The sequence below is a fragment of the Plectropomus leopardus genome, chromosome 1 (genome assembly GCF_008729295.1).
Source record: "Plectropomus leopardus isolate mb chromosome 1, YSFRI_Pleo_2.0, whole genome shotgun sequence".
Classification (NCBI taxonomy): domain Eukaryota; kingdom Metazoa; phylum Chordata; class Actinopteri; order Perciformes; family Serranidae; genus Plectropomus; species Plectropomus leopardus.
This window is the reverse complement of record NC_056463.1, coordinates 9,978,827-9,993,195: the sequence shown is the minus strand read 5'-3', so window position 1 is coordinate 9,993,195 and position 14,369 is coordinate 9,978,827. Positions and strand designations below refer to the sequence as shown.

At 36.7% G+C, this 14,369-nt stretch overlaps 1 protein-coding gene across 2 annotated transcripts in view; it reads right to left on the bottom strand.

The window, feature by feature from the left end:
- secisbp2l (SECIS binding protein 2-like) overlaps positions 1-7,554 on the bottom strand; it is a 25,453-nt gene extending 17,899 nt beyond the window's left edge. For both annotated transcript variants that reach the window (XM_042491996.1, XM_042492004.1), the window contains exons 1-2: positions 7,399-7,554; positions 6,859-6,908 (exon numbers count right to left, since the gene is read on the bottom strand). In XM_042491996.1, the coding sequence (XP_042347930.1) occupies positions 6,859-6,908; positions 7,399-7,452 (104 nt within the window). In that variant the 5' untranslated portion in view covers positions 7,453-7,554. The remainder of the gene's footprint in view (positions 1-6,858; positions 6,909-7,398) is intronic.
- Between the last annotated feature and the right edge of the window lie 6,815 nt (positions 7,555-14,369).

Below are 14,369 nucleotides of genomic sequence, written 5' to 3'. Positions count from 1 at the left end.
ATTATTAAATCATTAGATTTTTTTCAGTATACTTTATGTATTTTTCTGTCCATTCCAGTGGATGAAGAATCTTAACACAGAAAACACAGTAAGTACTGTGTGCAGCTTTGATCAGCTGATTTATTGTAATTGTTTTATCTGTTAAGTGTCCTTGAGTGGTGAGAAAGGCGCTTAGAAATAAAATGTATTAATTATTAAAAGAAATAATAATAAAAATCCAAATAAATGGTTTTAAACTCGTATTAGTATATAAAGTGATATTTTAAACACATTACACACATTTCTTTTTTAATCACGTTTGCTATTGTGACTCAAAATGGCCTTGATTCCTGAAGTATCGCCTGAAAATAGCATGTGGAAAACTGCTTCAGTTTTGGAAATCTGAGAAGCTCCCAATATCTGATATGTGGCTGAAATTTTAAGGCAATGTTTCACATTGAGAGAAAATTAGATTCACTGTGTCAAATAGACTCACAAAATCTGGCAACAGTTTATATTCCATATAAATGGTTAGTGGTCCAACAGGTTAACTGTGCCATGGTGTCAGTACCCTGTAACTTCTGTGATAACTTATGTGTATTATTTTCCTTTTTTGTTTTATTTCTTTTTTGTTTTATTTCTCCTCTTGTCACTTCTTCTTTTGTTGTTGTTTTTTCCTGTGCATTTGTTATTGGTGTATTTATTTTTACCGCTTATTACACAGCTCTTAAAAATCAATGAACAGATATAAATATATTCAGAAAGATTCAAATCCAGTAAAAGAAAGATTTCTATATGTATTATTTAGAACAGTTGAAAACATTTTATTCAACTACTTGCCAGTAACAGTTAAAACTGCTAGTCAAAGGCAGCTGAATCCTTTTAGTGCTGAGAGAAATCTGTTTATTACCAACAGGCAACAGTATACATTAAAATACTGTGTACACGTTTTCATACACATTTTGACTTTTTTTTCAAACAACTGAAGCATTTGTGTGTTGCACATGGAAGGATCTGCCAATCAGGAGCACGAAAAACAAAAAAAAGTGTCGGTGATGTCCTCTCATCACGACAAAACACACTTTGAACACGTTCTTGGGGTTCCTGGAGTCTCCTTGAAATTGGTGGTGGCATTCTCAAAACTTGTGCTGTGCATCTTGTCTCAGAGGATTTACTTGAAGAAGCACAGTAGCATACTTTATGGATGTATTCGAACATGCCATTTTCTTTGTCTCTTTGATTTTTACATGCCATCATGTGAGCTTGCTAACAATGGCTTGGTTGAGAGAGTTCAGCTGATTTGTCCATTTGTCTAAAGCTGTGTAGCGAGCCCCTCCTCTCTTCTGGTAGTCCAGTTCTAGTAGCTGATTGACTTGGTCAATTCGGCCGTGGATTGTGCTGAGGAAAAAAATAAATAAGTGAGTAAAGAGGCCAAGTTAAACGTTAAAACGATTAGATTCTCCAAACAATTTAGTCAAGCTCTTATAGTTAAGTTTTGAAATGTATTCTTTGAGTTACCATTGTTTAATCTGGCTGTTAATTAAGGGACAATAAAGCAAAGACAAAGTGACAAAAATAAAATATGTGGCGTAAATTCTTGAGAATACCTTGTTAAAATAATCTGATAATCTGTTAAAAAAAAAAACTTGATTTTTTTTGCAATCAACATCTAACATTTTAAAGTACAATTGCAATAATAAAATCACTGTAAAAGTTGAAACACTTTACTCATCAGTTTCGAGTAGATTAAATTAACCCAGTGTTTCAACTTCCTTGTGAAAGTCATTTGCGTCACAGAACCAGTACAGCTGGGACGTGAGGCTGAAAATAGCAGATCACTGTTACAGTATGACGATCAGTTTAGCACAATCTGTGACTGAAACTGTCAATTCATACCACCTGACTCTCTGAAGGGCCAAAAGATGCAAACTATGAGGAACAACAACTAATAAAAGGAAGGGAGCTGTTTTTTCTCCTTCAATTTCTCGGCAGTCACATAAGAGTGAAACTTACTTATCCAAGATGCACTGCACCAGCAAACTCTCCACATCACACACGTCGATGTTCAGCTCCTGAAACACGAGGCAAACAGAGTTATTCTCACGTCTGTAAAAAAAGTATGTCAAGTAGTAATCATTTATTATTTAAGGATGTGCAGAATTCAACACACTGCACACACAGGCCAAATATCGTGTTAGATCTTTGTTGCCATTATTTAAAACAACTGAAGTCAGTTAGGTGAATATTCAGCAGCAGCATGGAAAAAAACCACAAAATAATACAAATAAGTTAAGACTAAAAACACAGTGCACAGTGGCCAGTGCATGTGCCTGTTACTGCTCTTTGCAGTCAGTTTTTCAGTTATTATGTGTTGCACAAGACACTTGCGTAGAAAAGTTCAAGTCCAAGTACATAAAGTGATATATAAATAAAAGAATAAATAAAGAGAATGTGTTGAAAAATGATTAATAGATACCATTGATGTTCAAGCACTAGTGATGGTTGTCACGTGCACTGATATCGGCCTGTGAAAAACCATTATTACTTCCTTATATAAATACTTAAGCTCCTCTTCTTTTTGTGTCATTTCAACTAAAACACACCCTTTACTATCCCTTGTGAACTTGCACAGTTCAAAAAATGATAAAGAAAAAAGTTTTATTAGCATGGAAATCAATAATTCAGCAGAAAGCTATGATAAAAAATAACAAACACAAAAAAAAACTAAGTGTAATGAAAAGATCCAAAGGCATCAATTTGAGATTTAGACTTGTTTTGTTTAGTGTTGCTTTCCATGTGTGGATTTTATTTTCACTTATGATTTATGTTAATGCTGAGTCTGTTTGACCTGTTAAATGCATGGCATGCTATTTAAACACATTTTTCTCTCCTTTAAGTCTGTCATCATCTAATGCTGTCGTCTTATACAATTTTATTTAGGCCAACTGCTATTATTATGAGGAAATGCAGTGTTATGAAAGCCAACCTGTTTCATATATTACCATAGATTCATTCTGGGGTAGTTATAACCAGTGTCGTCTAAATTCTCCTGAGCCTTGTTTAGTGTGTATGTTTGGGCAAAAGGAAGGTTCAACGTTATACTACTGTTAATATGCAATAATGTGACAATGTGTCTTAGGCGATGTTGTGGAGAATTGTGACAAATTACCTTTACTTGAAGGAATTAGGTAAAGACACACCTTAATCTTTTTTTGAGTAATGACTTAAACACCAATTTCATATACTTGTAGCATATGCTATCTAAAAAATGGCAAAAAGCTCTGCCGCTACTACTGTACCAAATAGCGAGCCCAGCAAAGATCAAATCTTGCAACATCCGTTTTTGTTTTAAAACCTGCTTCTGAAAAAAATGTGAGCATCTTTATCATTATTATAATTATATCTTTTCTTGTCATTGATATGTCTGATACAGATCAGTTTAAAGGAGCATGATCCAGTCAAAATGATGCACACAAAGAGACATCGTCATCAGCGCAAATTAATGTCTAACGATAATCCAACAGAATGTGATCAAAGAGGAAAGATAAAGTCATTATACAGGATGTGTTTTGATCACTTGAACTTACCTTAGAAATGAAAGGGATGTGTATTCTCGTGTACGGTTTGATGAGTTTGATAAGTACTTGAGTTCTAATGTTCCGCAGGAGCTCTGCAACACAAAATCAATGATCAGCCACACTTCAGAAAATGTTCTACGACACATTGATCACGCATGTGAGCTGAAGTCACGTTCACCACTCACCCTCTATGTGCTCTCTAATAAACGGGTCGTCCATTATGTTACTGTGATTTGTTTTCAAGATTTTCTCAAATTCAGTGATGTCATTGTTCTGGTAGGCGCTGGAAGGAAAAAAACAGTCAGTGTTGTTATAACATATATATATTGTGTCAGTGTGACCCGCACGAAAACTCTTATCCTGATTGCTGTCAAACACATTTGAAAATATCAGAGGTTTTGTAAACACTATTCTTATTACAGTTTCGGGGGTGTGTTCTTAGGTTTCTTGTTTATGCAATATAAATGCTGAATGTATGCATGGAAGCTGAGCAATTTGAGACAGTGCCAGTTATTTATGTAAATATGAGGACAAAAGAGTGCAAACAAGGAAACAGAAGACAGCACGGGCTCAAGCAGGACAATAGTCATATTCCATAATATATACAAATAATGTGAAATGTACACTAATGTTTACACTACACTGTTTAGGCAACTGGTATGAGTGATATTTAGACCATTATTGCAAATCTTAGAATATTGCTTATTTATCATTTTGTACTAATAGTGAGTAATACAAGGCATCCATAGAAAAATGAAAAGAAACTACAAATACCAAACTGTTCCAACTAGTATGCAGCTGGCACACAGAGAATGACGAGCACAGATGAAATTCTGACAAAAGTCTCACTATTTGTTGCTTGTCCTTTTGTGCTGCTTACTGAAGCTGTGGCTGATAAGATGACAAAGATCTCAGACTAAAATTGTTGAGTAAAATGTTATAACAGATAGAAATATTAGTAAAAACTATAATACACAAGACTTCTGTCATAAACAGAGGACAAAAAGTCCATTTACACATTAATGTATGCTTACCTTACTAAGTTTGTCATTGCTAGGATCTCCGGGTCATTTTTGTAGGGTTTGGCCTTTGGAAACAAAATATGAAAAGTTAGTCCGGCATCAGAACTTAAGTAAATGTCAGCTGATAAAGAACAAGCAAATCATTCTGATTAGAGATGTTCTGGCTGTGCTTCACCAAAAATTTAACTGCACAAATTATTTGGCAACCACTAATCTGCGTCTCATCTTTTACACTCTGCCAAACAGTATATTTATACTTACCAAAAGCAAACATTTCAAATGGTAACAAGTGCTTTCATACCTCTTGAGAGTCAAAAGGGTTTATTCCTGACTTCATCAGCATGTTGGCTAGGACCAAGTACTTCAGGCATGTCGTCCTTCTTGGGCTTCCAGACTCATCATAGTTTTTAAAGGCCTCAAAGAAGTCTGTGTGAGCTTTCTCAAACTCACCCTCTCTCAAATGCATCTTCCCGCCACATTCTGGTCAGGGGCAAACAAGCACAGGTCATTCAGCAATGATAATACACAATGTGACTGTCGCACTTATTACACAGCAGATCTATGAATGAAGGAGATATACACATCGTCATACCTCGGATAACTCCCATAATGAGCGGGTGAGGAATGGCAGATTTAATGTGAAGTGACTGCTCATACAGGGCTTTCAATTTCTTGTTATTTTTTTGTGCTGTGTACATCTGGATCTCCAGAGCGTAGATCTCCAACAGCTGCGTGCCTTTCTTCAGGTCATCCTCTCCATCATCTGTCTGTAGTTGATATAAAAATAGAGCAACCACTTATTTGACTGTTATATACTGTATATGCCTGAGAAAAAGAAAATGCACAACATTTCTAGTCCTTTAAACGCTATGCAGAGTTTTCTTAAAAAGCAATGTATGGCTTCATACGGAAGTAATCGCTCTCAGTCATCACTCATGACCATGGCGTGTGTGGCAGTGTAATTTCCAGTAAAGACTCTGCCCTCTGCCAGTATTTTATTTTTTCTTTTTTATGTTTGGGATGTTTATGGGTGTGTACTCCCACAGCGCTCAGGTGAGGTCGGGGCTTTTAAAACAGGTAGTAACCAGCTGTCAGACTGTAAGCAGCAGGCATCCAAGAGACAAGGTGCCAAAAATGTTGAGGGGAAACACCTGCACGATTGAATCTGGGGCGGCTTTTTCTTTTACTGGCAATCACGTTTAGAAACTGTAACAACAATCTTGTATAGCATACTTTAAAATCATTGGTTACATGAAACAAGAAAGAGTTGCTTCCAATGATCATAATTATTTATACAGGAGAATTATTTGGTCTCATGTACTGGGATACTCTTTGCTGATTATTTTAACATATACAATAAACAAGTTGAGACACCACAATGTTTACTACGAGATTTGCAACGAAAAACCACAACATTGATCTAATTACCTGACACGACTGGTGAAGTTGCCTAAGGATCTTCTGCAGTTTCCCATACTCCTCTCTCTCCAAGTACAGCTTCCCCAGCTGCAAGAGAGAACATGAAAAGAGCATTTTTTTAGGACCTGTTTAGTAAGAAATGATGATATGAGACCACCTGGAATCAGTGTAGAACTTTTAAATACCTTTGTATTAGTTTTAAACCACAGTCTGTCATTTTTGGCATCTTTCAAAGCCTCCAGTGTGGTTTCGTAGAACTCTTGTAGCAAGTCCATCTAGTAACAAAGGAGACACATTTCAGAAAACCAGATGTAAAACACTTTGTATTGCAAGATGCAAGGTTGAAACAAATTTGGATTTACCACTGTCTCACATTATTCATGCATACCTGTTTGGAGGTAGAGATGTAGTCCAGAATGGAGTTGATGGACTTCTCTGAGTAGTTCCTTGTGACAGCACTTCTGATGTAAGTAAGGAGTTGTTTGTATCTGTTCATCATCTCTGGAAAGTTTGTCTGCGGGATTGAGACACACAGAAATCCACTCTTAAAGAATTCATGTGTGGTGGGAAATGTGTAAACAAATCACGGTATGTGATGCACAGCCTACCAGCTTGAAGTTGATTTTGATCATCTGTTTCAGCGCTTTGAATCCCCATTCTCCTTTCTCTCCTTCCAGTTCCAACACCTGAACATGAGACAAAACCAGGAGATGTGGGTGATTCATGAGCGTTCAATATACTAAAATGATCAATGAGATTTTAAGAACAGATTGTTTATTTTGGAGTATCACTCCACCTTCTGGAAACTGCTGAGTGCTGCTTTGGGATCGTCCTCCTTCAAGGCTTTAGAGTTGTAGTACTGGTTCTCCAGGTCCACATTTGGCTCTGAATTACTGTCCTCTGAGTATTCCTAAGTTTGAGCACATATCAAAGTTAAAAAAACATAGCCCAGTACAAACATAGAAGTCACACGCGTGCTAACAAAGCATATCAAACTTTTAGTTAGCTAACACAAAGGCAGGGGCAGCAGATTGCCCCTGAATAATATTCTGCAAGTATGAGCCTAACGTTATTAGCCAACGCCATAGCTCGCTAACTAGCCGGGTAGTTTGCTTCACATGCTATTAATATACTCCAACGCAAGCTAGATGAGTGTACGCTTGGTTAGCCATAAAGCGTTTATAATATTTATTGATATTGACTGCATAGTGGCCAAAGTAGACTATCGTTAGCTAGCTAGGAAGCTAACGTTAGTCATCCGCTGTCAGCTTGATGTTAGCCCACATGCTAACTAAACAGCTAACACTAGCTAGCCCGCTCTGTCGGCCCTTCACTGTTAGCGCTCAGCGGCCAAACGGGCAAAATATTAGCGCAAAGTAAATAGTTTCAGTCACACATACCAGGTCGTAATCTTCTTCATCATCGCACATGAAATCGTCCTCCATGTCAGACATCTTGAAGGTCTTCCGTGCTTTTATTCAGGTACAGTCAGTAGCCCGGCCTGTGCTGTGTTTTGCAGCGGCGGTGAGGTGGTGTGTGTCAGGGAAGCGAGAAGCAACGGCCCGATCTCCGTCCAAAGATGGCGCTATTGTATCACCTCAGATACACAAATAATGTTAAACTGAGTGTTTCAACAGCTGCAGTCCTCTGGATGTTGCAGCATGACATGGCTGTATTAGATGGATTTTAAAACTGATTTTTAAAAAAAGATTTATACTACATTTATACAGGTAATGCACACTTTCGAGGTAGCCTACTCGCACTTTACATAAGTGTATTTATCTGCCATCTTTAGGGAATTATAGGTTAACCCTTTGAAACCTGGGCAAATTGGCTTGTCTTCCAAAAACATAGGAGGAAGAAAATTAGTAATTTAAGAAGAAATGACCCAGGAATTAGTAAATAATAATAATAATAATAATAATAATAATAATAATAATAATAATAATAATAATAATAAATAATAATATGTTGTTTTTAAAGTACCTTAAAATTAGGGGGAAAAAATACAGACAAACACACACACACAAAATAAATTAAAAAACGGAAAAGTGAACAAACAAACAAAAAGGAAATGAAATGAAAAATTATACTAATTCTTTAAAATGACTGAATGTAATATGTAATTATGATATAGATTTCTCTGGACATTTTCATCTAATTTTCTAAATCTACTTATTTCTTGCAATTTGCAGAAAATTTCTTGCCAAGTTGCTCATTGCTTTTTTCTCATGTTTTTTGTTTGTTTGTTTGTAAGAAATCACACCAATTTTCTCAGGGTTCAAAGGTTTAAATAGTTGTGAAAGACATCTGAATGCAGCACAAGTAAAGTGATGTTTATTCAGCTTTTTAAGGAGTGAATGTCCAGACTCAGAATATACATGCAAAACAAACATGTATTTTGTAAGCACATAAAATGTGAACCATTATTGCAGAAAAAAACCTGCACTGCACGCTTCTGCAAAATCCAGTACCATAATATATAATAATATAATACTGACTGAGGCCATTGTGTTGCTTAAGATAACATTTTAATAACATTAAGCTGAAATTTGTTGTTATTGTATGTTTTTATCGATTTTAAATGACATTCAGCTATCCTCAAAATCCCAAATCCTGCAAGTGGGTTTTAAAGACATTTTTTCTTTGCAGATCTCAAAATCACACAATTTTTTATAAAAATCCAGAAACTGTGAAATATAGTTATTTATGGTGAACGGAGGGTCATGGTTTTCCCCCCAGTCACTCAGGGTGGCTCAGGGAAAAATGTTTCTAGCTCGAGAGAAGGTCATAATATCTATCTATCTATATATATAATATATATATAAAGTCACATCCCAGCCACCCCTCTACCCTGATACATAAAGTGCAGTTCCTATGAAGTATGATGGGTTGTACCTCAGAAATAAAATGGTTAGGATATTATATAGCTCCTTTGCATATAGCTACAGTTGTTCACTGTGTGCATACAATGTTTGTATGTATGTGGAAGAGCTGCATAAAAAGTACAAATAAAGCACGTGACTTGACTACCAGTGTCCCCATGACTGACTTTAGGGTCTTTAGCCACAAAAAATGTGGGGAGATCACAAGCAGTAGCCAAGCATAAGTAACCACACACACACAAACACACACAACAACCATGGCACAATCTACCCAAGTGCACCAGGTTCATCTGAACTTTGGTGGTGTAAAAGATACAGGCAGGGCTACATGACAAAAATGAAGTTAGATTTTCTTCTCACGAGGTGGAGTATATGTTAATACGTGTACATCAAATATACTTTGGTGAAGAAAGTACTTAAATCTCTTACTTATAATATACAACTTTTATCAGTGAAATGTAACTCAAATATTAAAAGTATTTGTAACATAGAATGTCCCCTTTTAGAATTCCATTCGATAAATGTTACTGTATTATTATTATTATTATTATTATTATTAGTTAGTAGTAGTAGTAGTAGTAGTAGTAGTAGTATTGATACATTAAAATATAAGCAGCATGCTTCAGCTTATTTGATTTGGAGATAATTTTAACTACTTTATCAATGACTTTGTATACTGTTTGGCATGTTAATCAACAATTAAGGATATTTAACAAGTTGATTAAATGTTTGGTATGAAAAATATTTCTGAGCAAAGTAACTATAGTTGTCAAAAAAATAAAAAGGAATACAGTATCCCCCTCTGCAATGTAAACTATAAGTATAAAGTACCATAAATGGTCTAGGTAAAGTACCTCAACACTGTACTTATATACATTACTTAAGTAAATGCAATGGCATAATGCAACTATTTACTGCACTGTACTTAAGTACAAATTTGAGGTACTTGAACTTTACTTGAACCTTTTCTCGCCAGGCCACTTTCTATTCCTAATCCATGACAATTTGAAGGAAAATTCTGCACTTTTTACTTCATTAAATGTATCTGACATCTGTAGTTACTTTACAAATTAAGATTTTTGTATAAAAACATGAATGAGTGAATAATCAGTTGAAAATTAGCTCTATACTCAATCAAGTACAACAGCAAAATCATGCTTTTACATTAATGTATTACTAATAATAATCTGATTTTGTTATATAGTAGTATAACAATCACAGAGGACATTTCTCTGCAGAGAGTAGTTTTAATTCTTTAAGCACAGTTTCTGATTATACTTACAAACTTTTACTTATTTTTATTTATTTCCCATTTGGTATCAGTACTTTTAATTAAGTACAGGATCAGAATACTAAGTGTAAGCGTAGAAGTCTATTCTGTTAATTTCCACTGCTGCGAATATCCCGTGAACTCCATTTGTGCGTGTCAGATTTCAGTCAGCCCCGTGAATCAGGTTCATGTCAAAAGGATTTCGTGACTGTTCTCTCAACAGTCTTGGCTACCACACAGAGAGACCATTGGCAGCATCACATCCCTCTCCAGCCTCTCCGCCTCACCCAGGGAGTCATTCCACACTGAACCCTGTGAAAGATTTTTTATTACTGAGCAGATTATGTTCCTGTTCCGAAAATTTACGCAATCACCTTGTGTATCATCAAGTTATGTGTCATAAGTTTATTTCAAAAAACTGATGAGTGTTGGTGAAAAACTCAAGTCCATCATCCTACGCAGTCAGTTTGGCCATAATATTTATAATAACCAGACATGAATCACCAACACCAATACTGAGGGGAAAATGTATCCACAGACTGAGCTATAATAACTTTAAAAGCGTTAAGAATGCCCAGAGTAATATTACTTGTGTGAGCGTGTGTGTACAAATGTTTCATAGACAGAATACTTTCCTCAGCCATGTGATCCATCAAATGCACACTGACAGAGTTATTGCATCTCTTACCTAAAGCCATACTGTGGCTGTCTACTGGTTTTTGCAAAGAAACCAAAGAATTCTAATTGCTCTGCATCAGCACTGAGATCGTGACCTCGTGTGTGTTTGCCCCGACTATAATGACATAATACAGTATGTACACACCCATTTGTTGCATGCGTGAGATGCAGCGGCGGTGTGTGTGTAGTATCTGTCAGCATGTCATTAATTGCACTGTGTTTGCATCAACACAAAGACTTAACGAATGAGCAGCGCTCCTCTGTTAGAATCAACAACACCAGAAAAGCTGGGGTACTACATGGGTGCTAATACACCCTGATTTGTCATCACAGCAGCCACACAACCCTCTTCAAATTATATGGCAGCAGGCTTCTTCACATACCTGAAATACACCGTTATTGCCACAGACTGACTAATCTGTCAACACACTGACAATCTCTAAAGAAGGCGGCATTTCCCAGTTGTGGTAGGACAACACTGCAGTGCTTGAAGGGCAAAAGAGGACCCTGCTTACCCAACAGTGGCACCCCCAAAGAGGGGCCCCTTTGATGTAATTGCTGCCCCCCCCAGGTGAAAAATAATTTGAGGCCAATATTACTGTTTTTAAAAGGCTGCGGTGCACTTTTTTGCAGAATAGCTTTTTGCTCCACATTCCCCAAATCAGAGCTGAGCCAGGAAAAATGTCATCCTCTAGTCTAGTGCACCTTATACATGGCATAATCTGCAAAAGAACTAAAACTTGGGCACTCTTCCACCATTATGGCTGTTCAAATGCCTTATTTCAGATCTTCTTTTAATTGTGTGTAAATGTTTTTAATTATACTTCTACACCATAATACTTTTGTAATCCTGTTTTGTTTTTACAGGATATATGCTCCTACAACTAGTACTTACATTGCTATTGTTATTTGTTGTTTTGTATTGTTTTATCTCTATGTTAACTGCTTTTGTTTGCTTGTTGTTTTTGATGTCTTTGTGCTTGGCATCACTGAAAATGAGGGTCTTCCTCAATTGATTTCCTAAGTCTTAAATAAAGGTTTGAATGAATGAGTGAATGAATTTATTAAAGGTTCAGCATGTAGGATTTAGGGAGATATATTGGCAGAAACTGAATAAGTATGTTTTCTTTAATGTAAAGTCCCCAGAAAATAAGAATTATTGTGTTTTTATTTCCTTAGAATGAATGGTTTATATCTACATAGGGAACAAGTCCTTGTTTATAGAGATCACCATATTGTACCACCATATTTCTGATCTAGCCCAGAATGGACAAACCAAACACTGGCTCTAAACAGCTCAAAGTTTAAGCTCAGTGTTTGTAAGGGAAAAACTGGCTTGGCCATTTTCAAAGAGCTAAATGAAATTAGTCCTAATTGTACCCATGAGTCTTCCCTAAACTTGAGAACACTGATTCTCACTAAATGTTTTGTTGCTCATGATTGATGTAGAATACTTCTTCAAATTAAAGCTATATATTTGTCTTTTTAAGAAAAAGGGCAACCAGCCTATTCTAAAAACAAGAAGTTTCTAACACACATAGACACCTAATATATTCAACAGAATAGTTGTGCCACTCAAAAGTTAGCAGATAATAAGAAATATTAACTGTAAAATAAGAAACAAAAGTATATCAGTGTGCAAGTCCTTAACTCTCCATATTAACATGTTTTTCAATCACACACTGTATAAAAAATGGACGTAGCTACCATGATGACAGCCACTGGTGTGTGGAGTGCTGTTTTGAAGCCTTGAGTATAATATAACATGGCATTTCAGCCATCACCAAAAGTAACCATATTTGGACGAGAGGCTTGAGCTTTGGAGGAGTGAGGGGTGGATGTGACCCACACAGACAGCCTGTCACTCAAGCAGCCCTTAGACATGTGTGACTTTGGGTCTTAATAAATGGGTGAGTTTTAAAAATTAATCCCCTATGAAGTTGTCATGAGACTTGAAATTAGGTATAGAGACCATATCTGGGTTTTTTTGGGACCAGGCTTGAAACCTGTTTATTTCTGCTGTAAAGCTAGGCATTTAAACATGGGGACTTATGGGGATTTACTCTTTTTGGAGCCAGCCTCAGCGGGCCAGTCGATGAACTGCAGTTTTTGGCACTTTCACATTGTCTTAATTTTTCAGCCTCAGAAGTTGTCTTCAACATGCATATATACAACAACAGCACAACAACACATTCCTGAAATTCAGTTATGACTTTTTGTTTTGGTGTGCCATCCTAGATTTCCATTGGTCCAATTGAGCCACCTTTATGAAAAATTTCTGGGGCGCCGCTGCTGCCCAAACTCAGTACAACTCTATCTGAAGCATCAACCAACGCCAAAGACTTTTATTTATGTGACTGAGTCAGGGCGATGGTGTGATAAACACAAGTTCATCATGTTTAACCTTGCCATGTAAACCTACTAACCTTATTTAGAGATCCACAAGGGTGGTATTAGGCCTTATAAACACCTCCGAGCAGCCCGTCTCCATTCAGATGATCTTTGATGATTCATTTGATAAAATTAGCACATTGATATTATTCTGATGGCGTCAATGTATACACTTGGTTTTATAAGCCGTTTAATTTTTGGTTGCCAAAAACAGTTTCATGCCGAACCTAATAACCTTAATAGAGTTAACATAATCTGATTTCTGACAGTTCCTTAAACATGAGACAAGAGTTTTTATTATATATCTCCAGCATGGCATCTGGCAGCAAAAGCCTGTGTACCTCTCTCAGCAGGCTGCCTGCTTTGTATATTCTACACAAACGGCTCTCACCACTTAAGTGCTAACACAAGGGTGCTTACCCTCATTGTACCACTGCCAACTCCCTTGTAGATCATTACTCATACATGCACAAAAATGCACGCACAGTCACACACATATAGATATTCAGATAGTATATGTATAGGGTCTAATATACACATCTGCTTAATCACTTGCGCCTCTGCACGAATGCTGTTAAATGCCCTGAAAATCTGGAGTTGCCAACCTTGTACAACCTACCCTTAGGTCATCATAGCTGCTCTCACTTCTCAACTTGTGCAAGATGCGTGACTAGCCTGTTTGTTTTTCTCTTTTTTTCCTTTTGTTGTTGCTGTTTTCATTTTTACAAGGTATGTAGAAGCGTGTCTCAATTTTATGCAACAACTTCCATCAAGTGAGGCTGTTATTACAGATGAAATCCAACTTCCAAGAGCTGAATCAGCCACTGCAGCCAAGTCCACACGCACCCCCCTCTGCATCACACGCGAGCACGCTGTGGTATGTGTGTGGTATGTGCTTTGAGTGGGGTATGTGGGTTGCAGTTTGAGGGTGTTGGGGTAAAGTTTGTGTATATTTTATATGTATGGAGATTAGAAAAATACTATGCACAAACACTTTCACGATAAAACAAAGCTTGGCTGAGCTCATCTGGGCCACTGCAGTGTGGTTTGGGGTTTAGGACTCATTCTGTCGATTTTAGCTCAGTTTGCATTGCAATGGTGAAACCCCAAATTAAAAGGAATATTTTAACATTTTGAAGAAAATGTG